At 41.8% G+C, this 27,844-nt stretch overlaps 1 protein-coding gene across 2 annotated transcripts in view; it reads left to right on the forward strand.

Annotated features, from left to right (window-relative positions):
* The first annotated feature begins 1,876 nt into the window (after positions 1 to 1,876).
* The window catches only part of RNF145 (ring finger protein 145), a 47,610-nt gene continuing 21,642 nt past the window's right edge, over positions 1,877 to 27,844 (forward strand). The window contains exons 1-4 of one of the 2 annotated variants that reach the window (XM_062188747.1): positions 1,877 to 1,965; positions 8,049 to 8,273; positions 15,500 to 15,608; positions 23,987 to 24,078. In XM_062188747.1, coding sequence (XP_062044731.1) covers positions 8,090 to 8,273; positions 15,500 to 15,608; positions 23,987 to 24,078 — 385 coding nt within the window. In that variant the 5' untranslated portion in view covers positions 1,877 to 1,965; positions 8,049 to 8,089. Of the gene's footprint in view, positions 1,966 to 3,233; positions 3,326 to 8,048; positions 8,274 to 15,499; positions 15,609 to 23,986; positions 24,079 to 27,844 lie in introns of those variants that run through there. The other variant, XM_062188746.1, reaches the window with a different exon arrangement.

The following is a 27,844-nucleotide window of genomic DNA, read 5'->3' on the forward strand; positions in this document are numbered from 1 at the left end:
AATTATAAACACAATCCCTTGGAATTTTTAAAACTTTATTTCTACAGCGTTATCAAACTAATGGAAAACAAGTTAACTGTGGTTGAGGCCTGCAGGGATCACATGTTCTAAATATAGAACTTACTTCTACAATTTTAGCCAGATGCAAAGTGTTCAGAATCAGGGGGTATGTCATTTAAAGTGCAGAGCCCTGGGGTGGGCATTTGGGACAGCTAAGTTGTCACTTGAGATGCCAACATCTCATGTTGGAGAGCCTTGGATTGAGTCCTGGCTCTGCTTCAGATTCCAACTTCCTGCTAATGCTCACCCTAGGAAGCAGTAGTCAGGTCTTGTGAAGTCATTCCAGTGGGAGACTGCATTGAATTCCAGGCTCCAGATTTAGCTTGGGCCAGCCCTGGCTGCTGTGGGCATGTGGGAGTGAACCAGTGGATGGAAGATCTCTCTGTCTCACTGCTATTTAAATAAAACAAACACAAAAAAGCACAGAGGACAGAGGCATTTCCAAGAAAGGCTCTCAACACAGATACCAAGCTCATATTAATTTCACTTGTACAGGCGGAAGCTGAGGCTTCCCAGTTTCAGAATACACCAGTCAGCACAATTGCAACACCTTACCCATGACTGGGTGTGTGTCTTTTGTGTGCAGGAGCACTGTGGACATCAAAGGCCAGACCAGTTTCTAATGGCAACTGCCCCACCCCCCGGGGGGGGGGGAGCTAACCAAACAGAAGGCAAGGAACAGGGTAGGGATTTGGATGGCAGTAGTGGCCGAAATGAAGGTCGTGGCCGTGAAAGGTCCCTGGAGAGGCAGGGCGATAGGGCTGGGAATAAGTCCTGCCAAGGCCCACAAGACTGTCAAATCGCCCTGGGCACACACATGCTTCAGGCTACGCATTGTGGGGAACAGCGCCGGCACTAAAAGGTGCTACCATGGACATTAAAGTAGGAAGGGCATCAGTGCCAGAGAACAGCCACAGCAAATAGGTCTCCTCCACGCTTTTTGGACCTCAGACCAAAAAACCAGAGAAACCTGCAAGCGTCTCTTCATTTCATACTACAGGAAGATTCTGCGAACCAAACAAAGCGATCAAAAAATGTAAAGACACGCATTCCAGCCAAGGCCTTCGTCCACTCACTTATTCCACGGAGGTCGGAGCCCACTCGGTGCCGGCCCCTGACGCCACGGAGATGCTAGTGTAGTCCATTCGGTGAGGGAGCTGACAAAATTGTCACATCACTGCCACCGCGAACCCACGGGGGACAGGACCTGCCCCTCGAAGTCTCCCACGTGGTCCCTGCAGGTGAGTGTGGGTGTGAGCGCGCGCGGCTGGGGGTGTTAGAGAGCGTGCGAGAGCACGTGTGTCAGAATGGCGAGTGTCACAGTACGCGCACAGGTGTCTCCCCGGCACGCGTCTCCCTAAACGCCGAGCGGCTGTGCGGGCAGAGCGAAGCTTGTGTCTCCCGCCCACGTACCGCGGGCAGCGAGGGAAGCACCGGCGGGTGCGATTGTGAGTGAGCGCGGGCGCGCGCGGGGCGGGGGCGGGGCGCGCCGCGCTGGCCTGGCCGCGCGCAGGCGCAGAGCGCGGGAGCCGGGCCCGGCCGCCGCAGAGCGCCGGGGGCGGGAGGAGAGAGAGCCCAGGAGGCCATGGCCGCCGCCGCCGCCGCTGCCGCCGCCGCCGGCTGCTGAGGGGCTCGGCCCGCGAGCGCCTGCCTCCGCGGACGATGGTGACCGCACGGGTCGGGCCGCTGCCGCCGCCGCTGCCTCCACCTCCCAAGACGCAACAACCAAGGCCCGGCGCGGAGGAGCCGCCGCTGTGAGCCGCACCGTCCCGGCCCCCGCCGCCGCCGCCGCCGCCGCCGCCGCCGTCCGAGGAGAACGGGAGGCGGACGAGAGAGTCGGGGAGTTGCGGAGCCCGCCCGTCCGCCCGCAGCGCCGCGCCGCCGGGAGGGAGGCCGCAGCCCGAGGTGACCGCGCCGCCCGGCCGGCCCCTTTCCATCCCTGCGCCCCTCATCCTCTTCCCACGTCCTCGCTCCCCTCCCCCACCCCCCACTCCCCCTGGCCCGTCTCTCCTGTCCGCCTCCCCCCTCCTCTTCTCCCCTGCCTCAGCGGAGTCCGCATCCTTCTGCATCCGCATCAGCCCCTCCCTCCACCCCCCCAGCCCCTCTTGCGGCCCCCGGGAGCCCTTCCGTGTGCGCCCCGCTCCCGGGGCCCTGCACAGAGCCCCCTTCTCCCGTTCCCGGGCCTGGCCTGGCCGCCACCTCCCCGCCCTCCCATCCCGCCCTCTCTCCGGGGCCTGGGGATGCCCCGCACATTCCTAAGATGCCCTTACTCGCGGCTCGCCCCCTGAGTGCCCAACTTGAAGGCCCCCTTCGAGCCTCTTCCCAGCCTCTTTTCGCCAATTTTCCTACCCAACTTTGTGGCTTTGTCCACTTGACTCCCAGGCTTTCCTCCCTCTCGCCTCTCGGCTCCCCTTGTTGGGTTACGCAGCTCCAGACTAAGCCTCCCCACTTTGCTGCGGCGTGCGGCGGTTTGGGGGTGCGGACCGGCCTGCCAAGCGCTTCTCCGAACGAGGACCCGTCGCGCCGCATCCCGCCCGTCAGTCCCTCCTGACAGCCAGAGGGCTCGCTGCTCATCCCTTCTTTTTGTCCTCGCGGTTTCCCTCTCCCGCGTGCCATTCCTTTGCCTCCCCTTCCAGTTCTGCTCTCCTCACTTGAGGACCCCCACCCCCTCCCTGAGACCCCCTTCCCTCCCGCTGTGGAGTGATTCTGTTCGGAAACGGTGAACTTCGCCCACATCTTTCCTGGCTAGCCTTTTGGTGCGTGGCGCGCCGGAGCCGGCACCCTTGCTGGGCGGGAGGGGAGCTCCGGGGCCTCTCTCCTGGCAGAGTTTTTGCTGAACGTAATCCCCTAGCCCCCGGGCGGCTGCTCGCTGCCGCCGCGCTGCCTGCTTGCTGCGAGCGGGTTGGGGTTACTAGAGTTCAAACGCATCTGAGATCAGCAGGCGTGGGGGAGGAGGTGCGGGGAGAGAGGAAGGGGCCTTTGCAGCGAGAAGGCATCAAAGATTAATGGATGGCTTTGCATCGCAGTCTGCAGTAAACAGGAAACTAGTCGGAAAGGAAAGGAGAGGACTGTGTGTGTCTCTCATTTTTTAAAATACGGAGTGTGCAGTTCTGGCTCTTGAATCATGCCCAAAAGGATGAGCTGTCTGTGCTGCAGTCGTGAGCCAGGCTGAGCGCCCAATGGCAGAGGTAGCATTGTTGAGAGCCGGCCCTTGTGGACTCTGTCTTGGCCGCTGTGGAGATGATGAGGAACCGCAGAATTCCAGGTAGTTGATGGGGTGCTCAGGTACATACAAAGTTAGCGAGCCAGGCGTGGGAGTGGGGAGGACCGGCTGTATTTAAAACGTGCCAGCGCTTATGTAAGAGGTGCGTTTTCTTTCCTGGTATCGCAGTTCTGAGCTGAGTTTACTTGGGATTTTGTGTTCTCCTGTTTCCAGGGCTTGACTGTCCTAACCGATGGACAACCAGAAAATCTGGCTTCCTTAAGATCAGTTTTGGTTGATGGTAGAATTTGGTATTATGTAAACTGATGGTGACAAAGGAGATTAACGATGATATTTTTGTTGTGGTGATGGTGATTGGTAAAAAGGTGCAGAAACTTTCAGCTGTAACTTACTATATAAATATTGTTCCATGCAGTTTTAAATTGACTCATGTGTCATTCTTATTTTTGCTTTACTTTTTTAAAAGGGAGTTAAGGAGGTGTGAGTGCTTTTTTTTCTTTTAATGTCTTATTAAACATAGTTCTTCAACAGAGACCAGCTAACACTTTAAAAACCTATGTTATTCTTACTGTTTAGGATGATTTTTTTTAATATTTAAAACCAAGATGCTGTGTTTTCAGGGAAGTGTAAAATGACGCTTCCTATGTTTGCTAACACACAGATATGAATGGTACACTGTGCAACATAATATCTGTATACTTGTCTGAAGTATCCATTCCAAGCCTGAGGAAGTCATATATTGCAGTTTTCTATGTCTTGTTTTACTATTTGTTGAACCTCTCCTGTGGTTTTTGGAAAGAAATGCCATTTTTTAAGCTGTTTTACTATGTAAAGCATCTTTAAGTTTGAGTCACATTTAGTTTACATTATTTGCAGAGACATCACGTTGGAATTTTAGTTTCTCATTTGTTTTTGCAGTTCAAGAAAAAAATTTTAAGATGTTGCATGGAAAAGTAAAACAGTGCAGGAAATTTATATATTTGGCTTTAGGTGTGTCAGATCTTTAAATTTTCTTCACATTCAGCTCTCTTGTTCATTTCCTAGGATGATTTGATATTGTTGGGTTTTTTTTTTTTAGAGAATTTTGAGCACTGAGTTTAGAATGTGCTTAATTGCCCGTCTGACAATAAATTTTAGAAAAAGATAAATTCTGTTTGAACCAAACATTATAGAGGTATAATGTCTTTACTTCAGGGGAGAAACCTCCATTTTTTCATTCATGTTATTATAACACAGTGATTTGGCATATGTGAATTATTTCAGGTATCTGTAAACAAGATAAATAATTCACAGTTTGGTTTACATGTTGGTTTAGTGCTGTGCGAGTGTACACTAGCGTACAGGATTTATTTATAATGGCCACCACCTGTCTTATGTACTTCTACTCTAGAAAGATTCAAAATTATAAAGTTTGAAAAATGTATTTGGTCTCTTTGACTTGCCACTTAAGTTTTTTTACATGGCTAGCTTGCCAGTATCTTGTCAAAATAACACTCATGCACAGAAATACGGAGCAGTGGCACTGCCATCCCATATGGGCACTGATTTGAGTCCAGGCTGCTCTTCTGATCCAGATCCCTGCTAAGCTGCCTGGGAAAGCAGCAAAGGATGGCCAAAGTGCTAGGGTCCCTATGCCTGCAGGGGAGACAGAGGAGGCTCTAGGCTCCTGGCTCCTGGCTCCTGACTTGAATCAGCTCAGCTCTGGCTGTTGAGACCATTTGGGGAGTTAACTAGCAGGTGGGGGAACTCTCTTGTTCTCTCTCTCTCTCTCTCTAACTCTTTCAAGTAGATGGAATAAATCTTAAAAAAAAAAAAAAAAAAAGAAGGCATTGAGTAAGCAATAGGTTCATCAAGCTTCATTCTATCCAAGGTCCTTCCTACAACATTTGAATATTGAGTTGACCATACTGTTGAGTTTGAGGATTGTCTTTTTTTTTTTTAATTTTTTTTTTAAAAAAATGTATTTATTTATTTGAAAGGCAGAGTTACAGAGAGGCAGAAAGAGAGAGAGGAGAGAGAGAGAGAGAGAGAGGTCTTGCATCCGCTGCTTCACTTCCCAAATGGTCGCAATAGCCAGAGCTGAGCTGATTCAAGCCAGGAGCCAGGAGCCTAGAGCTTCCTCTGTCTCCCATGCAGGTGCAGGTGGCCAAGGACTTGGGCCATCTTCTACTGCTTTCCCAGGCCATAGTAGAGAGCAGCCCGGACTCAAACCAGCGCCCATATGGGATGCCGGCTCTGCAGCTGAAGGCTTTACCCACTATGCCACAGCAACAGCCCCAGGGATCAACTTCTCAGATACTCTTCTGTACTGACAGCTTTGGGGCCCAAGATTTTCTGATGATTCTTGTTATATGTCTCAGGCAGGAGTTGTGAGCAGAAATTAAGGGGGAACGTGTCATTCTAGTGATGGCCTTGTTTCGTAATTCAGATGATCCTCTGTAAGGATTAGGGAGATTTTATTTTTTCCCTTTGATTTCTAATGCAGGATTGGGTATTTGTAAAATGTTTTCTGTATCCCTGTAAGAGCTACAATAAATGGTGAAAATGGGTACGTTTAAAAATAGAGAAACATTAAAAACAGAGGAAGTGTCCAAATCAGATGAAATAAATATAGACTGCACGTATTAACATAGCGCTGTTTCCCCACCTTTGTTACTTAAAAACAGAAGTGCAGTGGTTTATTTTGGATTCTACAATTGGGAGCAATAGTGACTTTTCCATTGCAGTGTAAAACCTATTAGTGATCTTGTCATCTCAGTAGATGGTGATTTTTAGATGTGGCTGGGAATTTAGGAGAAAAATCTATTGTTCATATACTTTGAAATAAATTCTCAAGAGAGCATTGAGATATCCATTTGACCACGAGACTAAGTAGTTATTTCCTGTATATTTCCTGAAGTCATCTAAATGTCTTAGGTGTATTATACTTTTTACCAGCATGATAAAATAATGCACAAATATTCTAGAAAACTTGGCAAACAGAAAAAGAAGACTGTTGAAAGGATGTTGCTGTGATTTTTGCAGTGTATTTCTTCTCAGTATGATTGTTTATTTTTTTCTTTTAAATATTGCCATCTCTCAGTGTCCTCGGGGAATTGATTCCAAGATACACCCAAAGCACCAGCACATGAATGCTAAACTCTGCGTTGGCTCAAGTATCTTATAAAAAATGGCATAGTATTTACCTATACCCTACTGTATACGTTAAAGAATCTCTAGATTGCTTATTATGAAGTTATATTGTATTATTAGGGAATAGTGACAAGAAGGATTTTGTACATGTTTAGTACAGACTTCTTTTTTTCCCTAATATTTTCAATTCAAGGTTGGTTGAATCTGAAATGTGGAACGCACAGATACAGGGTTCTATAATATCAAGAACTTTGAGACATTTAGTTGAGTTTCCTGAATGGTTTTTTAGTGCTTTCCCTCCATAGGACAGAACTCTTTGGTTTTGATTTTTAAAATATTTTTTCTTTTGTAGGAAGATTATTTAAATAATCTTGTTCATTTAAGATAATCAGAATTACAGGATTTATAAAAATGTTAATTCTGTATTACTGATAAGAAAACAGCATTTGGGTTATTGTGATGGTTGATACATGATCACTGAAAAGCTTGGGTTAACAGAGTGCTTGCTTGAGCTGCCTTTGACTTTTAACTGTCTCATCTAGGAAGCTATGAAAATTGGAGGGTGAGACGGAAATACTGACATTTTTAAACATAGGGTAGCAATCTGTCATTATAATATTCTTTAGAAATAAATGTTTTCGTTTGTCCCATAATGTCTGAAATTACTGCTAAAGCTAGCAGTGTGTTTAGCTTTCTCAGCAAAATTCTTAAAAGGAAATTGTCAGAGTGAGCTATCTAGAAGTATCTTTATTCTAAGTGTCGTTTACCCACTTAAGTTTACTCTTTTTTTTTTTTTTTTTGACAGGCAGAGTGGATAGTGAGAGAGAGAGACAGAGAGAGTTTACCCTGTTCTGTTACGATTCCTGGGGTTTGCAGCTCTACCATATATTTTGCTTTTTTTTTCTTTTTTGTTGTAATTAGCATATAAGCAGAGATCTTATAGACTCAGTGCCTGGCTTCTTGCGGTGTCTGCATTTCTGTGTATCAACGGAAGAATTTGATGAGCATTTTTTTCCCACTTTGAAAGCAACTTACGGGAATTTTAGACTAAGTTTAATAATTCAAAGTAATAACATTACAAGTGATGTCTCCTCCACCTGTGTCTACATTATGAGTTCTCTGGATTGTAAATTTAGTACATTAGTTTTGATTGTAAGTGAATAGGAAAAGGATAGACTATGAGATGCTGCAGTTCACCAAATTTTTATTGAATAGCTTAGGTTTTTAATATAGTAAATATTTAAGATTTGCCTTCTTTTTGAGAGTCACATATATCTCAAGCAATTTTATAGGAGTGAATTTTTCTTTTTGAATAAGTTGGGCAACAGTACAGTATTCTTACAAGATGTTTGGTTGCTAAATGGCTATATTTGAAGTTGATGGCCCTTTTAAAATAAATTTTAAGACTTGAACGTTTAATCAGAATCATAAAGTTGTATAGACCTGAAAGTATTATTGTGAAAACACTGTAAAGCTCATTTTATCAATACCTAAAAATAAGATATATTGCTAAGAAGTTTTATACACTCTAACAGTTTTTGTATAGTATATGACCAGCCCATTAGATTCATAAGTGTATATCTAAAAGCTATTTATATTGACTTATTTTTACATGTGTATCTCTGAATTTTAGGTCTGCTCTAAGAGGGAAATAACAAAAACAAAAACAAAACAATGGCTGCAAAAGAGAAACTGGAAGCAGTGCTGAATGTGGCCCTAAGGGTGCCGAGCATCATGCTGTTGGATGTCCTGTACCGATGGGATGTCAGCTCCTTTTTCCAGCAGATCCAAAGAAGTAGCCTCAGCAACAACCCCCTTTTCCAGTATAAGTATTTGGCTCTTAATATGCATTATGTAGGTAAGTGGCTACATCATATTTTCTAACCTTAGAGTGAACATTCCAATTTGTATGTTTTGAATTGTGGTTAAATGAAGCTCAGTTATAGATCACAGTGATATAATCATTGGTGAATGTTTATGAGTCTTGATTGTTTTATTTGTCTTATCATTGCATTGAATTTTTAGAACTAGAGTATGGCAGGTGATCTGAGATTTATTTTACTGGGTAAAATTGGCAGACAGAAGAAAACATTTTTGAGTTTTAATATGATAAAATCTAAGTAATGAGAAATTCTTTTTCAGACATTTGGCCTCCTCTAATTTTTCCTTATTTTGGAATTTGGTAGTAATTCAGAAATTTGTTGTTGTCTTTGAGAGGCCAAGAGAGAGCAAGCTCCTATCCACTGATTGACTCCCCAAAGGCCCATAGTTGCTGGGCCTGAGCCAAATTGAAGCTGAGAGCCAGGAACTTAATCCAGGTCTCCCATGTGAGTGGCAGGGACCCAACTTCTCAAGCTATCACCAGGGCCTCCCAAGATGTGCATCAGCTAAAAGCTACATTTGAGAGTGGAGTCGGGACTTGAATCCAGGCATTCTGAGATAGGATGCAGGCATCCCAACTGGCAGTTTAACCACCATGCCACATGCCTGTTCCAGAAGCTAAGGTCTTTGAAATGCAATATTCTTTATTATTTCTGAGAAAACTAAAACATTAATATTACTTGAGGAGTCAGTGCTGCGGCATAGTGGGTAAAAGCCACAATCTGCAGTGCTGGCATCTTGTATGGGCGCTGGTTTGAATCCCAGCTGCTCCACTTCCGATCCAGCTCCCTGCTCTGGCCTGGGAAAGCAGTGGAAGATGGCCCAAGTCCTTGGACCCCTGCACTCACGTGGGAGACCTGGAAGAAGCTCCTGGCTCCTGGCTTTGGATCAGCTCAGCTCCAGCTGTTGTGGCCATATGAGGAGTGAACCTTTGTTTCTCTGCCTCTGCTTCTCTGTCACTCTGCCTTTCAAATAAATAATTAAATCTTTAGAAAACAATCAGTTGAAGATAAAGTGTTCATTTCAATGAAATGAAATGTGGGTAATAGTAGTACTAAAATATTTTCTTTTTAAAAAAATACTCCTAGAATGGTATTATGCCTTGAGCTTAGTGGTAAAAGTAATGGTGAGTATTAAAACTATAGTAGCACAACATTCTTTTTTTTTTTTTTTTTTTTTTTTTTTTTGACAGGCAGAGTGGACAGTGAGAGAGAGAGACAGGGAGAAAGGTCTTCCTTTTGCCGTTGGTTCACCCTCCAATGGCCGCCGCGGTAGCGCGCTGCGGCCGGCGCACCGCGCTGTTCCGATGGCAGGAGCCAGGTGCTTTCCTGGTCTCCCATGGGGTGCAGGGCCCAAGCACTTGGGCCATCCTCCACTGCATTCCCTGGCCACAGCAGAGAGCTGGCCTGGAAGAGGGGCAACCGGGACAGGATCGGTGCCCCGACCGGGACTAGAACCCGGTGTGCCGGCGCCGCAAGGCGGAGGATTAGCCTGTTGAGCCACGGCGCCGGCCACAACATTCTTAACTATTGGTTTGACAAAGGTATAAAACAGTTTTACAAAAGTATATTTGCAGCAATACTGATAAAAACAGATGTTTCTTTTTTTGGTTGTTTCTTTTTAAAATTTTTGCTCCCGCATGTAAGGGAGAACATGCAGTATTTGTCTTTCTGAGTCATGTTATAACTTTCAATGTTATGTTTATTAATTCATTTGGAGTTGATTTTGAAGTGTAGTGTGAGGGACCAGAGTTGTGGTGTAGAGGGTAAAGCTGCCACTTGTGGTGCCTTTGTTCTGTATGGGTGCTAGTTTGTGTCCTGGCTGCTCCACTTCTGATCCCACTCCCTGCTAATTCCCTTGGAAAGCAATGGAATATGGCCCAGGTGTTTGGGCCCCTGCCACCTACATAGGAGACCTAGAAGAAGCTCCTGGCTGCTGGCTCCAATCTGACCCAGCGCTGCCAGTTGTGGCCATCCAGAGAGAATAAACCAGTGAATGGAAGATCTCTCTCTTTCTCTGTAACTCTGATTTATTTATTTTTTTTAAGATTTATTTTATTTATTTGAAAGAGTTACAGAGAGCGGTAGAAACAGAGAGACAGACCTTCCATCAGCTGGTTCACTCCCCAGGTGGCTGCAACGGCCCAAGCTGTGCTGATCCGAAGCCAGGAGCTTCCTCCGGGTCTCCCATGTAGGTGCAGGGGCCCAAGGACTTGGGCCATCTTCCACTACTACCCCAGGCCATAGCAGAGAGCTGGATTGGAAGAGGAGCAGCCAGGACTAGAACTGACTCCCATATGGGATACCTGCGCTTCAGGCCAGGGCTTTAACCCGCTGTGCCATAGTGCCGGCCCCTGTAACTGATTTTCAAATATATCTTAAAATAAAAATAAAAACTTAAGAAAATAAGCAACCAATTTAAAAAAAAAAGAGAAGTGCAGTTTGAGGTACGGATTTCACTTGATATTTTTTCCCTTATGTTCTACCACAAGTGATTTACAATGCTGCCATTAATATGAACCCAAACTCTAATGACAACAAGGATGTATTGATGGATTCTGTCTTCTGCTGTACTGAACTAGCTACATCAACATATTTTTTAAAATTACTGTAACTTTATAATAAATTTTTATATCTGGAAAAAAAGTAATGGTGAGAGATTAAGGAAATACAGGCATGAGACAGATTGAATTAATCTTGAATAAAAGTCATGATCATAAGTTTTAGGTTAAATTTAGTTTGTATTTGTGTGTGTCACAATATATTTTTATCATTGCTATTGTGTAATTCCAGTCATGGCTCAAGTGGTGTTTTTTTGTTTGTTTGTTTTTGTTTTTGGCAGGCAGAGTGGACAGTGAGAGAGAGAGAGAGAAAGGTCTTCCTTTGCCGTTGGTTCACCCTCCAATGGCCGCCACGGCCGACGCGCTGCGGCCGGCGCACCGCGCTGATCTGGTGGCAAGAGCCAGGTGCTTCTCCTGGTCTCCCATGGGGTGCAGGGCCCAAGCACTTGGGCCATCCTCCACTGCACTCCCGGGCCACAGCAGAGAGCTGGCCTGGAAGAGGGGCAACCGGGACAGAATCCGGCACCCGACCGGAACTAGAACCCGGTGTGCCAGTGCCGCAAGGTGGAGGATTAGCCTATTGAGCCGTGGCGCCGGCTTCAAGTGGTGTTTTATAGTGTTTATTAATAATATTTTAGTTAGAATTGCCCATAATGAAGCATATTTTTCATAGAAAACTATGGAGTTTTGTCCTGTCTCTGTGGGAACTATTTTATTTTTTAATTTTTTTTTTTACAGGCAGAGTGGACAGTAAGAGAGACAGAGAGGAAAGAGAGAAAGGTCTTCCTTTTCCGTTGGTTCACCCCCAATGGCCACTGCGGCCGGCGCACTGCGCTGATCCGAAGCCAGGTGCTTCTCCTGGTCTCCCATGCGGGTGCAGGGCCCAACTTGGGCCATCCTCCACTGCACTCCCAGGCCACAACAGAGAGCTGGACAGGAAGAGGAGCAACTGGGACAGAATCCGGTGCCCCGACCGGGACTAGAACCCGGTATGCCCATGCCGCAGGCGGAAGATTAGCCTATTGAGCCACAGCGCCGGCGTGTGGGAACTATTTTAATCTAGAGGAGGACTTTCTGGGTTCCACATTTTAGCCTTGAGAATCCCCTGTGGCTCTAAGAGAGCACCAGGCAAGCCACTGTGAGAAGAGTGGTATTGTAGGAAAACTGCACAAGCAGCAAAACATCTGGGCTCAATAAGCTCATCTCTTGTAGCTGGTACTAACTTGGAAAAGTCTGTGAAATGAGAAGGTTCCTTTATATTGCAAAACACTATAATTCTCAGCCCTTTATTAAAGGCTTTCTATGTTAGCCAATTTATGGAAAGTAATTCCAGTCAGTTGTAGAACAATTGGGCACTTGGCTAAGACTTTTAGCTTCATCAGCAAAGTAATTCACCCTGTGGTTTAAAAAACATACTTATCATATATTATTTCTGAACAAATTGGAATATTTACTAAAAGAACAGCTGCCCAATAGCCAGAAACATTAGAAATTGAGTGGGTTCTAGTACCGTTGAAGTTCATCTTTTCTGGCCTATCACTTTGGGATCTCAGCTGAGCCTTCTTAAATATACTCATTACATGCCTCAGGAGAGGAAGCTCAGTGATTACAAGAGTGGATATTTTCAGCTTGAACATATTTTAGTTGGAGTAACCTCTGTCAGATATGTAGTGTTGGTGTAGTGATCCAGTTTGCAGAATTTTATGCTAAAGTTCATTTACTAATTTTTTAATTTTTGAAACTGGTAATATACTTATGTTTAAAATTGAAAAAGTATAAGAAAGTATACAGTGAAAGGTTTCTCCCTTCTTTCTTTGTTCCTTGCCCACTAAGTTTTCACTCTGAGTCCCAATAAGTAGCTACTATGTTTTCCTTATGTGTAAGTCTGGAGATATTTTATGTGTATATAAGTAAATGTTTCCCCTTTTTGTTCAGATGTCAGCCTAATGTACACAGTTCTGAACCCTGATTTGTGTTTGTTTATATTCTGTAGAGCCATAACTACTGCTTTTAGATATTCATGAAATGAAGTTTTGTGCTTTTTTTATAGAAAACTTTTATTTAATAAATATAAATTCCAAAAGTACAAATTTTGGATTATATTGTTTTTTTACCCTGTGCTCTGTTTTTTAATGTTGAACTTTCCATTCTGTCAAATCTTAAAACTCTGATTAGATGTTAAGGACTCCTATCTTCCTGTCCCCAAAGCTGTTTTCCAGTGGCATAGTATGTATCCTTGAATGGATATTCTGTAATTTATTGAGCAATCTATTTGTGAATATTTTAGATAAATTTTATTCTGCTGCAGTTCATACAGCATTGTGCTTAATAACTTTATATAGCCATAATTTCAGCAGATTCAAATATAATCTTAAGTTAAATTACTAGGAATGAAATGGACAGGTTAGAGAGTATATACACATTTGTAATGTTGATAGATATTATTCTTAATAGGGTTTCATCATTTTGCACCTTTACAGTGTTTGAGTGTTCTAGCAATCCTACATCCTTTTCAAAACAGCCTGTTATCAAACTTCTGTATTTCCAGTAGGTGAAACATTAATTTTCTTTTACTTGGTGTAGTTTTAATTTGGTTCTCTTTTTTGAGCCAGATTGAAATTAATTTTGTGTTAAGAAAATTTTTTTTTTTTTTTAAATTTTTTTTGACAGGCAGAGTGGACAGTGAGAGAGAGAGAGAGAGAGAAAGGTCTTCCTTTTGCCGTTGGTTCACCTTCCAATGGCCGCCGCGGCTGGTGCGCTCCGGCCAGCGCATCGCGCTGATCTGAAGGCAGGAGCCAGGTGCTTCTCCTGGTCTCCCATTGGGGTGCAGGGCCCAAGGACTTGAGCCATCCTCCACTGCACTCCCGGGCCATAGCAGAGAGCTGGCCTGGAAGAGGGGCAACCAGGACAGAATCCGGTGCCCCGACCGGGACTGGAACCCAGTGTGCCAGTGCCGCAAGGTGGAGGATTAGCCTAGTGAGCCACGGTGCTGGCCAAGAAAAATTTATTTCTTATAAGAATTGTCAGTTTGTGTCTCTTGCCCAATTTTTATGAGATTGTTAGCCTTTTCTTTTTTTAAAAGATTTATTTATTTGAAAGACCGAGTTACAGAGAAAAGAAGATGAGAGAGAGAAGTCTTCCATGGGCTGGTTCACTCCCCAATTGGCTGCAACAGTTGGAGCGGAGCTGATCCAAGGCCAGGAGCCAGGAGCTTCTTCCAGGTCTCCCGCAAGGGTGCAGGGGCCCAAGGACTTGGGCCATCCTTTTTGCTTTCCCAGTCGCATTAGCAGGGAGCTAGATTGAAAATGGAGCAACTGGGACTTGAACAGGCACCCATATGGGATGCTGCCTCTGCAGGCGGCAGCATTACCTGCTATGCCAGAGTGCTGGCCCCAGGTTTTTCTTAACAGTTTGTGGGAGTTTGGTTTACATTAAGGAAATTAACCCTTCATTATGAACTGAAAATATTTTTTTAAAGAGATTTTATTTGTTTATTTGACAGGTAGAGTTACAGACAGTGAGAGAGACAGAGAGAAAGGTCTTCCTTCCATTGGTTCACTCCCCAAATGGGCGCAATGGCTGGAGCTGTGCCGATCTGAAGCCAGGAGCCAGGTGCTTCTTCCTGGTCTCCCATGCAGGTGCAGGGGCCCAAGCACTTGGGCCATCTTCTACTGCTATCCCTGGCCACAGCAGAGAGTTGGATTGGAAGAAGAGCAACCGGAACTAGAACTGGCGCCCATACGGGATGCCAGCGCCATAGGCGGAGGATTAACCTAGTGCGCCACGGCGCCAGCCCCGAAAATATTTTTCCTACTTTCAGTTCTCTGATTTGATTTTTGATATGTTGACTTGAAAACATCTTTTTTAAAAATGTGGCTGAATTTATCTAAATGTATCTAAATGTGTATCTAAATAATTGGAGACCCATTAGTCCAGTCTACACTCTTGATTAATATATACAAAGCCTTATTTTGAGGCCTCCAGTTCTAAGCTTCATTTCCCAGTACCCTTTTTGGTAGCACCAAATTCTACTCTAGCTTAGAGAATTTACTGTCTCCTGAAAGTGTCCTTTGTGCTTGTATGATTGTTGTATCTGCTCTTCTCTTTCCCTGGAGAGTTTCTCCTTTCTCCCTAGTCTGGTAAAGAGTCATTCATCATTTTTGAGGGCCAGTTCAGACTTAACCAACCATTCATTTCCCCCTTTACTACCTACAATTTACAAAAAACCTCAACAAACTCCCTTTCTAATGAAACCTTTCTAATGAAATGAACATCCTTAGAGAGTGACATTAAAACACCCTGACCTTCCTCTGAGACTAGACAGGATAAGAGAATTTGGGTAAAACAAGTAAGTAGACTTCATGGAGAGGTAGTTGATGAATCAGGTCGCACTTTTGTGGGATATATTTGACTTTAATATAGAAAAATCTACAAAAGAAGTGAAAATGCTTTATATACTCAACAGACAAGCCTGTAATGATATTGTGCTCAATTTACTGTTGAAGTGAAATAGAAAACTTCCAAACTTGTTGAAAACTACTTGGAAAATAATTTATTTCAAGCTTTTTCTATTCATATAATTCATTGGGATTCTAAGGAAGATTCATATTTTATTTATATATCTCTCTCAATATCTATTACAGGTTATATCTTAAGTGTTGTGCTGCTCACCTTGCCCAGGCAGCACCTGGTTCAGCTTTATCTCTATTTTTTGACTGCCCTGCTCCTCTATGCTGGTCATCAAATCTCCAGGTAAGAATGTGACCCCACCTTTAAAATATATCACTGAATATAAAATAAAATTTTTCCTTGCTAATAAATACTTCCATAAACACCATTAAGAAGCTAAGGCTTTGGTAGGTATTAAAAAATAGTTTTATAAGTAAATATTAATCTATAGGATTAATATCTGGTGTGGTGCTCAGTTTTCACTCTTAAGATATCCCTGGTCTTAGACTCAGTCATGAAAACAAGTTAAGCTCTCTCTAGTATGCCTTTCCACTAAACTTAAGTGGAAGTCCAGGGACCAATATGACACCTAGAACAGGATGTCTTCTCATTCCAATACTACCAGCCGCAAACCCTTCACAGTCTGTTCCTATTTATGTTATGAGAGGGAGAGAGATCTCACTTGAGTGACAGAAAATGAAAATGGTCCATGTTTCCAGTTTTGAATGGAACACAGCTTCAGTGGACCACTGTGAAGATTACAAGAAATGCAGCACTATCCTGAGAGTTCCAGATTTTGCAACTTTGACATCAGAGGATATACCCTTGGCAGAGGCAGTAGCAAAAGTTGAAAGAGTTAAGACAACATCCTAAACTGATTTACCCCCTACACGTGTGCAATGCCTGAGACTGGGCTAGGCCAAAGCCAGGAACTGGGAACTCAATGCAGGGTTCCCACTTGGATGGCAGAAACCTAATTGCTTGAGACATCATTGCTGCTTGCTAGGGTTTATATCAGCAGGAAGCTGGAATTGGGAGTTGGAGCTGAAAATTGAACCTAGACACTTTGATATGAAATGTGGGGTTGTTAACCACGAGGGCAAATGCCTGCCCCTATTTATCCATTTTAAAATAAATTTTCTATCTGTAGAGTTAGGGTCTAGGCTGTGGAGTCAACATTACAGTATGTGTCAGTGCCTGGGCACCTAAGAGCCACTAAGATCTTGGATAGATGAGTGGGTGGTTGGATAGGTCTGAATTCAAGACCCCTTGTTTGCTACTGCATAAACTTGAGTTTCAGCTATTGGAAATGTAACCTTCATTTCATCACTTAAGCAGTTGTAAGATCCAGTAAGTTGAGATGTGTAAAGCTCTTAACACAATTTCTAACACATAGTAAATGCTCAGTGAATTTTAACATTCTTAATGTCTTGTTTTAGAACACAACAGTATTTTGTGAACATATTCTTAGGTGTTAGTATTTTAAAAAACAATTTTTGAAATGTTAGTATACCATGGTATATCTATATAATGATAGCTTTTTAGAGTTAATATTTTTTTTTAAATTTTATTTTATTTATTTCAAAGAATTACAGAGAGAGGTAGAGACAGAGAGAGAGGTGTTCTATCCTCTGGTTCTTCCCCAGATGGCCCCAATGGCCGGAACTGCACCGATCCAAAGCCAGGAGCCAGGAGCTTCTTCTGGGTCTTCCATGTGGGTGCAGGGGCTCAAGGACTTGGGCCGTCTTCCACTGCTTTCCCGGGTCATAGCAGAGAGCTGCATATGAAGTGGAGCAGCCGGGACTAGAACGGGACTAGAACCAGTGCCCATATGGGATGCCGGTGCTTCAGGCTTTAACCTGCTGTGCCACAGTGCCGGCCCCTGAGTTGATACAGTTTTGGTGAACAATCAGGAAAATCTCAGTGTTCAAGGAAAGAGCTATTACAATTGTAGCTTTTATTACAGTTATAATTTTGGATGAAAAACTATGATCCGGCCTTTTCCTTCATGGTCTTTTTGGTTTCCATGTGGTTTAGTGATATAGTGATGGCTAAAACCATGTCGCTCTATATTTACTGTGCTACATTCCAGGAGTTTCCAGAGAGGCCAAAATTCCATTATGCAAGGAAAAAGGGGACTCAAATAGTCAGAGGGTTTATTAAAAAAAAAAAAAAGCTTTTTTCTCACCATTGTTCTTGTGGAAGTTTCAGTTTTTTACCCTAATGTTTAAAGGTTGCTGTCATTACTAGGAAATTTAAACGTATTTTAAACAAAAAAAAATTTTAAATAAACTTTTTAGTGGATAAAACACTTTTTGTCCCTTTTTCATTTTGATCATTATTCAGTCCTTTGAGGTTTGCAGATGAAAAAACTCAAGTGCATAAACTGGAAGAGAAAATCCCAGATTTTAACCTGAATCCAGGTTTTTTAATTCCTAGTTTAGTCCTGTAAGAGAGGCAGCATGCTTAGTGGAAAGAAAATCATTTCTATTTTTATTTTATTTATTTTAAAAATGAACATCTTTATAAATTTTTGTTGTTTATTTTAATTATTTGGAAGGCAGGGAGAGAGAATCTCTTCTTCTAATTCACTTCCCAGATAGCTGTGAGAGTCAGGACTGGATTGGCTGAAGCTTGGAGATGAGAACTCCTTCCGGGGCTCATATGTGGGTTTCAGGACTACAAATACTTGAGCTGTCAGATCTGCCTCTCAGGATGCACAATAGTAGGAAGCTGGACTCCAGCCCACACCCTTCAATATGGGATGTATATATCCCAGGCAGCCTCTGTGTCCCAAGTAGTATCTTAGCCACTGAGCTAAACAGTTGACCTGAAAATCTGTTTTGGAATCAGACTAAGTATGGAATTGTTTCCCTATGTAGTAAATATGTTACCTCAGCAAGTTATTTCTTTGTAACTATAGACTGTGTGTATCTTATGGACTTTGTTTGTATTGAATGAATTAATGAATTTTCATGTTAGTATAATTTATACTACATAATATAAATATATAATTTATATAATAATATAATTTGTCTCACAAAAAGATAGTAAAAATATGCTATCCTTGAATTATTTGTCATATCACAGTTAATAAATACTGAGGTACATGTCACATTTATAGGATAGTGAGGTTGAACTTCTTAGTTTTTAAAAAAATAATGGCTCAGATTGCATATGACAACTTCCTAACCAAGTATCTTTTTAAAAAAAATAACAGCTTTATTTAGGTATAATTCATATATCTGTTTAAGTATACAGCTTAGTGAGCTTTAGTGCATTCACAGAGTTGGACAAACTGTCACCACAGTAAATCTTGGAAGATTTTCATCACCCCAAAAAGAAACCACTTCCCCCTTAGTGTATTTGTCTGTATCTATTACTTATATCTACCTATCTAATCTATCTGGTTTTTGAACATATGTTCCTTTTTGTTTGCCTGTACTGGGAAAGGTAAATTGGAGGGTTCATTACTTTCTTGCGTGGGGACGTCATTCGGGTTTCTTTGGCTTTGGAGTTTAACATTGCTTGAAAGCTAGCGTAAATGGCCACAATGTATAGATTGTCCCTAGGTTGTTTAGTGCCTGAGTCAGAGTGTGTAAGAGACTGCTGTCAATACAGGTCTTTGCTCAGCTGGTGAAGTGGTAAGCTCCTAGGGGTTTTCTTTTTGTCGTTTAAATTCTATAGCTTATATCTTTCTCTGTACCAAGAATTTTTTAATTGCAAGTTGTGGTTGAGGCTCTTCTCATATATCTTCCATAACCATATGCCCCCAAATGATTTCAATCAAAAGAGAAGGAAAGTAGGTTTGAGAAGTGTTTATTGTATTAGTACTCAGGGCTGTTAGCATTCTACAAATTGTGCAACTGAAGAAAGAGGTTTGAGAAGCAAAAGATTTAATTTAGTTACAAGTAGAATTACAGGAATTCTTGCTTCTGATTATTATAATTAATGTATTTTACAATTTTAAATCCTCTAAATTGAAAAACTGTAATGTCCCTCTTGAACAGCTCATTGGAATAAAATGTTAAAATGTAGAACTTTGTGACTTTGCCTCAAACTAATTATGGGTCTAAAATAATGTGATGGAGTATTGGGTAAGTCCATCTTTGGATCCTTCATATTTAGGCTTGCTGTCTTGTTTTTATCTTGTGCGTGAGTCTCACAAGACTCACAAGACTGAATAACCAAGAGTTCTCATTGTCAGCGTGAGATGTCCCAAAGATGTCCATAAGTTAGAATAGAGATCTTTGTTAACATTGATGCTTATTTCAGTTCTTCTCTGCAGTTTGGGATGCGATGCCCAAGTTCTTTCAGAGGAGAGAGTGTATAGGGGCTGCATCGGTGTACTAGGTAGTTTGACTCCCATCAAAACCATTCCCCTGGTTCTGGCAAGCAAAGCCCAGCTGGTCCAGTGAGGAAGTCTGCAGGCTTTTTGGGCCTGGCTGTCTTTACTGAAATGGGGCTTATTGAGGAGTCAGCCAGAAGAACTGTCTTGAGAGAGAGGAATTGGGCAGTGAGGCAAGGGCCAAGAATCTTAGTGGAAATATTAATTTCCAGGGTAAGGTAATTGATACAGATACTTAGACTGGACAAGAATGAAGAATGTTGGGGAAGAGCTATTTTTGGTGTTCTAGAAGTGGACAAAATATGAGAGCCAGAGGGAGGAAGCTGCTTAACATCAAGGTGTTGTCGTTGTGGCCAAAAGGCTGATTGTTATTCTGAGATGCAGTCGTCCTCCCTTAGTGTCCTGTAATCACAACAAATTACAAAGTATTGAATATAGAGAGAATGAAAGAGAACTACACGTAAAGTAGAAAAGGTTTAGAAAGTTAAGAGGAGGCTTGAGTAATGAAAGAATGGAGAATATAAGGAAGTAGTTACATTAAAACCTTATTTGTATAACCCAATGAATAGATTTTTAAGTAAAATAAGTACTTGTGATAAAAGAAGTAAAGGCAGCTAAAACTGGTTAAGACCTGGAAATGAAGAGAAGAAAGATAAATTTTTCAGTATAGCTATGAACTGAAAATTGAAATCTTTTTCAAAACAGTAAAATGGGAGTGGGTGGTTAGCCCAGCAATTAAGATGCCTATATCCCATACTGCAGTATGTGATTTTGAGTCCTACCTCTATCTCTGGAACCCTAGCTTTCTGCCAGTGCAGACCCTGGGAGTAAACAGTGATGGCTGAAGTCGTTGGATTCTTGCCACCCATCTGAGAGACCTGAATTGAGTTCTTGTCTCCTAACTTTGGCTCTAGCCCAGCCTGCCCATTGCTGATCATTTGGAGAATGAACCAACAGATGGAAGATTGCTTTTCGTGTCTCTTTATGTCTGAAATAAAATTTTTAAGAAGCCTTTCAAAGTCCTCACAACAGTCTCTATTTTTTCTTTATAATGCTTACCACAATTGTAAGGATAAGTATTGTCTGCCCTCCTGGTTTGTGAGCTGCATGTTCATGGACATGTCTTGCTTACTGTAGTCTTCAGCCCCTGGTGAAGATGATTTCAGCATTTTATGTGTTCAGTAATTCCTTTTTGAGTTAAAAAAGTAATTAGAGTGGTGGTTGGTTGTGCAGCAGGTTAAACTGCTGCTTGAGATGTCTGCATCTCATATTAGAATACCTGCAATCAAGTCCCGCCCAGTTGAGTTTGCTGCTTGTGTATGTAGGAGGCAGAGATGATGGCCCACGTCTTTGGATTCTTGGCACTGGTGTGAGACCTAGATGGAGTTCCTGGCTCCTGGCTTTTTCCTGGTGTAGCCTAGCAGACATTTGGGGATTGAACCAGCGGATGGAAGATTGATTTCTCTCTGTCTCTTCCTTTGTCGTTGTCATTCTGCCTTTTCAATAAATAAATAAAAATTAGAATTTTAATTTTCCTTAAAAGTTTTGTTATGTGAAATTATAATTTGAGATCAACTCTAAAGACATGCTTTATAAATGAAGAAAAACTAAAGGAGGCTATGAAATAATGCATTAACAAATGTCTCAGAAGTAAGAAATTCTAGATTAATGTTGAGTTTGCTGAGTTGTAATACAAAACATCAGTAATATGTCAGAAGCAATCTGGAGAAAGAAAAGATGGCAGGTACCCCACTTTTGTCTCACCTAGGCCTTCACTAAGGGCCCTGGGACTGAGGCCCTTCTGAGATACTTGTTTTTGGCTTCTCCTTGGAAATAGTGCTCTTGCACTTATTTCCTCCCTCCCCCCCATTATTCTGGAAAAAATTCATGTAACATAAAGTTAACCATTTTTAAGTAAATAACTCAGTGGCATATAGTACAGTATGTTGTGTCACTGTCAGCTGTATTACTTTATCACCATCACCAAATGAAACCCAGTGCCTGTTAAGCAGTTACTTTCATTTCCCCCAGCCCCTGACAACCACTGGTCTGCTTTCTGTTTTTTTGGGTTTTCCCTGGTCTCTGTTGAAGAGGGATATGTCATAGCCCAAAAGAAATTGCTGGACTTTCCAGGCCTAAGTATGATTTGGTTTCAGGATTATATCTCTTTTAAATATAAATTTTCATTTCAAGGACTTTGTAAGTAGTAATGATGTTTATATTTATGCCTTATTTTAAATTTTAATGTTTTAGCTTTCTATCTTAAAACTGTAAAATGTAATAGTTACATTGATGGTTACAGATACTTACGTGTTACTTGTACATTTTGTGCCTTTCTACCTTAAAATAGGGTTACTCAAATGCTACCACTTTGGACGTGGTAATGCTGGGGGCTGCCTTGTGTTGGTGGGATGTGTGCAGATGTTCCCAGACATTGCTTCATATCCCTTCAAAAATTGCCCTGGGTTAACAGTCATGACATTGAAGTCGTTCTTGTGAATGTCGCTTTCTCTTTGAGTAGAGGGAGATTATTAATACAATGTGTGTTAGCTGTAGTCATAAAGTGATAAAGGAGGGTTGCTAGATCACCTATGAGCTTAATCATTGATTTCTTTAATCATACCCAAAACTGTTCCCAATTTTTTTAAAAAAAAATTATTGTAGTTATGTTTTGATTTTTTTTTTTTTTTTGGCAGTACTCCCCCAGTGGATTATATAAAGTTCTTTCAATTTTGGCTGTGCTATGCCAAAGGAATTCAGCTTGATTGCCTAATAGGAAGTAATTTCCTGGAAAAAGTAAATACATCTCTATGAGTTTATTCAGAAATACTTGAAATATTCAAGCTACTTTAAAATACAGTGAATAAAGCACTGAATAGCTGAAGAAAAGAAAGAATTTTTTTCCCACAAATTTCCTTTTGGTGGCAAAAGAATTCAAGACAACAGTCTTCCAGTGCTGCCAGTTAACTTACTGATGATAAATTAAGTTCTCCCTTTTGTGCTTCTCGCCTATGTCTCCTTAGAGTGTAAAAGGCTTTTTGGTTACTACTTACAGCTCATTGTTTCTTAGTAGTCACATGTCAGATGAATTAAAAGGAATAATTTGTTTGATCTGTAGTTCGTTTCAAAATAGATTTGTAGCCTACTTAAATATTCTCATCAGAGATTCCCTATAAAATTGAAATGACAGTTTCTAAGTATTGCCCTGCTCTAAACCAGTATTCTACCTGTTGTTCAGTTTTTTTAACTGGGGACAAAATTGGGGGGGAAATAGGAGAGTGCAAGTGGAAGAAAGATGAAAGAGATGGGGCCAGCGCCGTAGCTCACTAGGTTAATCTTCCGCCTTGCAGCGCTGGCATCCCATATGGACACCGGGTTCTAGTCCTGGTTGCTCTCTTCCAGTCCAGCTCTCTGCTGTGGCCCGGGAAGGCAGTGGATGATGGCCCAAGTGCTTGGGCCCCTGCACCCGCATGGGAGACCAGGAAGAGGCTCCTGGCTTCGGATCGGCGCAGCACCGGTCGTAGTGGCCATTTGGGGGGTGAACCAGCGGAAGGAAGACCTTTCTCTCTGTCTCTCTCTCTCACTGTCTAACTCTATCTGTCAAATAAAAAAAAAAAAAAGATGAAAGAGGGGCAATTTGATGATTAGCATTAGGTATTACCAGTTATGCAGTGAAATTGAGAGATGATGTCTCTACTGACTTTTACTGGGCATAAAGTAATTTAAGGAATCCTGAGAGGAAACAAAATTTCAAACAGTGTAGCTTTAGCAGCTGTCTGTGCAGAGTAGAATTCAGTTTCAATAATGTCTGTTTTTAGTGCATGGCAGATGGAGTTTCTATATAATTCTTTATACCTAAATTTTTCTTTACATGTTAAAAGAGGCATTTGTTTTAAAGATTGATTTATTTATTTGAAAGTCATAGTTACACAGAGAGAGAAGAGGCAGAGAGAGAAACAGAGGTCTTTCGTCTGATGGTTCACTCCCCAATTGACCGCAACTGCCAGAACTGCGCCGATCCAAAGCCAGGACCCAGGAGCTTCCTCCAGGTCTCCCATGTGGGTGCAGGGGCCCAAGGACTTGGGCCATCTTCTACTGCTTTCTCAGGCCATAGCAGAGAGCTGGATCAGAAGAGGAGCAGCTGGGGCTAGAACCGTCGCCCATATGGGATGCCGGTGCTTCAGCCAGAGTGTTAACTTGCTGCGCCACAGTGCCAGTCCCAGGGCATTATTAATACAATAAACTTTTCTAAGAATATTGTGATTTATCCGTTTTTTTCCTTCATATATGCTTGGAATATATATAATACCTTCTTGTATATCTTTCTTATCAGGGACTATGTTAGGAGTGAACTGGAATCTGCTTATGAAGGACCAATGTACTTAGAACCTCTTTCCATGAATCGGTTTACCACAGCCTTGATAGGTAAGTGTTGTAGAAGAATTAATAGTGCAGATTGGAGCCAACGGCCCCATCATTGCCTTATAAAATTGGTGCACTCTTGCTTAAAATTAGAAAACTTAGTTGTTCATTGAACTCTTTCCCAGTACAACTATTGCTTAATGTTACGTTTTCTTAGTTTTTTCCCCATGCATAAATGTTTCTTAGTTTATGTATTTGTAATCATATTGTACATACTTCATAGTTGTGTTTGTGTGTGTGTGTAAGGCTATTTTAAGTATTCAAGAGTATTAATTTTTAAGCAGACTCTTACTTTGAAAGATTAAACTGAAATACATAATATCTGAAATTTACTTATTGAAAGCTATCACCACATTGTGAAAAGTAAGTGCCAGAAACATCAAGAATTTGAAGTAGGATTGTAATACCCAGGTAGCAGAATGTTAAAAGTACAAGTGTTGGTAAAGATCTAAAAATAATACAGATAGAGTTCAAAGTGAGGTACCAGGCCCCTACTTTGCCAGAGGTTCAGAAAAGGAAGTGAGAGAAAACCTGTTTTGTGACTCTTGAACTCACCCATGTAGAAGGGCATTAAAGGGTTGAATATTGGGGCTGACGTGGTGTAGCTGGTTGAGCCACCAACTGCAGTCCCAGCATCCCATATGGGCACTGATTTGAGTCCCAGTGGCTGCACTTCCCACCCTGTTCCTTGCTGAGGCACCTGGGGAAGCAGCCAAAGATGGGCCAAGTACCTGGGCCCCTGCCATCTGTATGGAAGACCTGTATGAAGCTCCTGGCTTCAGCCTGGCCCACCCCTGGTTGTTGTGGCCATTTGGGGAGTGAACCAGCAGATGGAGGGTCGATCTCTCTCTCTTTCTCTCTCTCTTTCTGCCTCTCTGCAACTTCTTTTCAAATATTTTTTAAAAATTACAACTTTTTAAAAGGTTATTCAACCTTGGACATTGAAGGAGGATTTCTTTAGAGCAAGCTTTTTTTTTTTTTTTTTTTCCTGAAAAACCTCCACATGACTACATCTAGAGATTTGGTGTTTGAAGAGTCCCACCTGGTGTCTGATGCAAGCCTGTAGACTAAAGCTGCACTGTCCAAGCAAGCCATGGGTGGTGGTTAAGCACTTGAGATGTATTGTGCATGTAACACACATGCCTAATTCCTAAGACAGTATAAATTATCTTGTTAATTTTTAATAGAGATTGATTATCTTACTGGTCATATTTGGGATTTGTTAAGTTATAAAAATACATGGTGAATTATTTTTTCCTGTTTCTTTTAACTTCTTAAACTGAGTGTCCTAGAAAACTTAAAATTATATATGTGACCTGTATTATATTTCTAGTCTTATATACAGGGCTAGCAAGGGACTGGCTGCTTTTTGAGTGTTTTGACTGTGGAGTGAAAATGCTCTGTAATGCTTTACTGTAATTCATAATTGTGGAGATAAAGGATGTGAGTTTCCAGTGGAGTAGATAAGGGCCTTGAAGTCTGTGGGATTTCTTAGGTCTTGTTCAAGAGATAGGGATGAGAAGACCCCGACAGGGATTGAGCTCCCAGATTTCCAGGAGCTGAGAAAATAACCAAAAAGAGCCAAAGGAGGTTGCGTACCATGCATCAAGGGTATGGCAGTGATCGGAACAATCCCAGAAGAACCCATCAAAGTGCCCAGGAGAAAGATCAGTTTTAAATACCTGAAGTCCAGGGAGTACCAGTTCCATATCACTATAAGAATCCAGTCATGAATGAACTTCACTACTTTTCTCCCTCTCTTCCTTCCCTGTCTGCTCCAGTCCTGGGTGATTTTGAGAGAGAAGGAGATGTGCTAGGTTGAGGAGAATGCCAACCACAACCACTCTACTCTCTCCCAGTTGCAGGTTTCTATCTGTAGTCTCACAGGAGGCCTGAACTCGAATAAGGAAGTCCCAGCTTCAAGTCAGTTCTAAAGTTTTGTTTCTTATTAGAGACTGTATTCTATGCTAGACTAAAGAAATTGCAGGGCTTTCCAGTAGAACCAGCTAAATTTATGTCAGTAGAAGACAGAAATACATGTTGCTTTATGACCATATCCTGTGAGTTAATGTATTTAATAATATTATTCAGCTATGAAATTATTTGCTAGATATTTGAAAATATTTTGCTAGGAAGTTCATAAAGTTTTCTTTTGTGATGGGTGCACTTTTTTTTAAATCTGAGGGTTATTTCCTTAAATTCTTATCAGTGGTCATGGTCATCTGTTTACTCAATTAAAATTAAATTAATTAAAAATTAAATAAATCCATAAACTATTAAGTAGTGTGTTTCCTTCCAGTTTTGCTTTTAATGTAAATTCCTACTCATTTTTTTTCCATTTCAGTAATAACCTTAACAAGAAAGAAAAAAAAAACAGGCAAGTTGAATATGCCATAATTTCTTAGAGTGTTACAAACTCAGAGATACTTCTAGTAGTGGAATACTGAAATCCAAAGAATATGTTGTGATTTTGATTTGGTTGAAATTCACATTTGGAATAGGCATATCAAAAACAAACAGCTTCTTTCAGAGCTACAGGGGAGATTCCACTCATAACAGGACTCCTTCCTTCTTCTACCGACATGATCGGATGACTAGCCTTCTCTTCGGGAGAATGTGTCCATGTGCCCTGTGAGTCACATTCTTCTGTGAAGGAAGATAAATGAAGCTCATAACCCCAGAGCCGAGCACTGCCTGTGCTGGCGTGGACTTAGGGGAATTTTCAGAGTTTAGAGGAAGTTCACATCATGCTGAACAAGAAAATTTAAGCCTCAAAGCTCTGAGTAGAGTGAAAGTAAGAGATGCCAGAATGACAGTTCTTCATTCCTAGTTTCAAACATTTCGTCCAAGTATTTCCTTTCAGACTTTTAACTTTCCTAATTTTTAATTTTTTTAATCAAAGAAATATACTTCTAAAAGTTAAGAAATACCACAATTTTATGAAGGAAATCTGCTTTTTTCTGTGTCGCCCTTCCTCACTGTCAGGTGTAATTTTTTTCTTTTTATTTTTTAAAGATTTATTTATTTATTTGCAAGTCAGAGTTACACAGAGAGAAGAGAGGCAGAGAGAGAGAGAGAGGTCTCCATCTTCCATCTGATGGTTTACTCCCTAGTTGGCCGCAACTACCAGAGCTGCGCCGGTCTGAGGCCAGGAGCCAGGAGCTTCTTCGAGGTCTCCCATGCGGGTGCAGGGGCCCAGGGACTTGGGCCATCTTCTGTTGCTTTCCCAGGCCATAGCAGAGAGCTAGATCGGAAGTGGAGCAGCCGGGTCTGGAACCGTCGCCCATATGGGATGTCAGCGCTTCAGGCCAGGGTGTTAACCCGCTGTGCCACAGCGCCGGCCCCTGTCAGGTGTAATTTCTTTGAGGCCTTTCCTTTCAACTCATTATATTTTCTTTGCTGTTTTCCATTTTGTCCCTTCTAGAAATCCTGTTAAACCGGATGTGAACTTCCTGCATGAGCACCTAACTTTCTTACTGTTACATTTTTCTTCTTTTCTTTCTCTGCCTCTCTCTTTGTTTTACTTTCTAAAATTTCCCAATTGTATCTTCCAACTCTTTTATTGCATTTTTATGCAGTGTTGTATTTTTCATATCCATGAACTTGTTTTTATTGAATACTTTTTTATGGCACTAATATTTATTTCTTAGATTTATCATTTATCTTTTTTTAAAAAGATTTATTTCTTTGAAAGAGTTATAGAGAAAGTTAGAGATGGAGAGAGAGGGATCTTCAGTCTGATGGTTCACTCCACAAATGGCCACAGTGG

The sequence above is a fragment of the Lepus europaeus genome, chromosome 4 (genome assembly GCF_033115175.1).
Source record: "Lepus europaeus isolate LE1 chromosome 4, mLepTim1.pri, whole genome shotgun sequence".
In the NCBI taxonomy this organism is placed as follows: domain Eukaryota; kingdom Metazoa; phylum Chordata; class Mammalia; order Lagomorpha; family Leporidae; genus Lepus; species Lepus europaeus.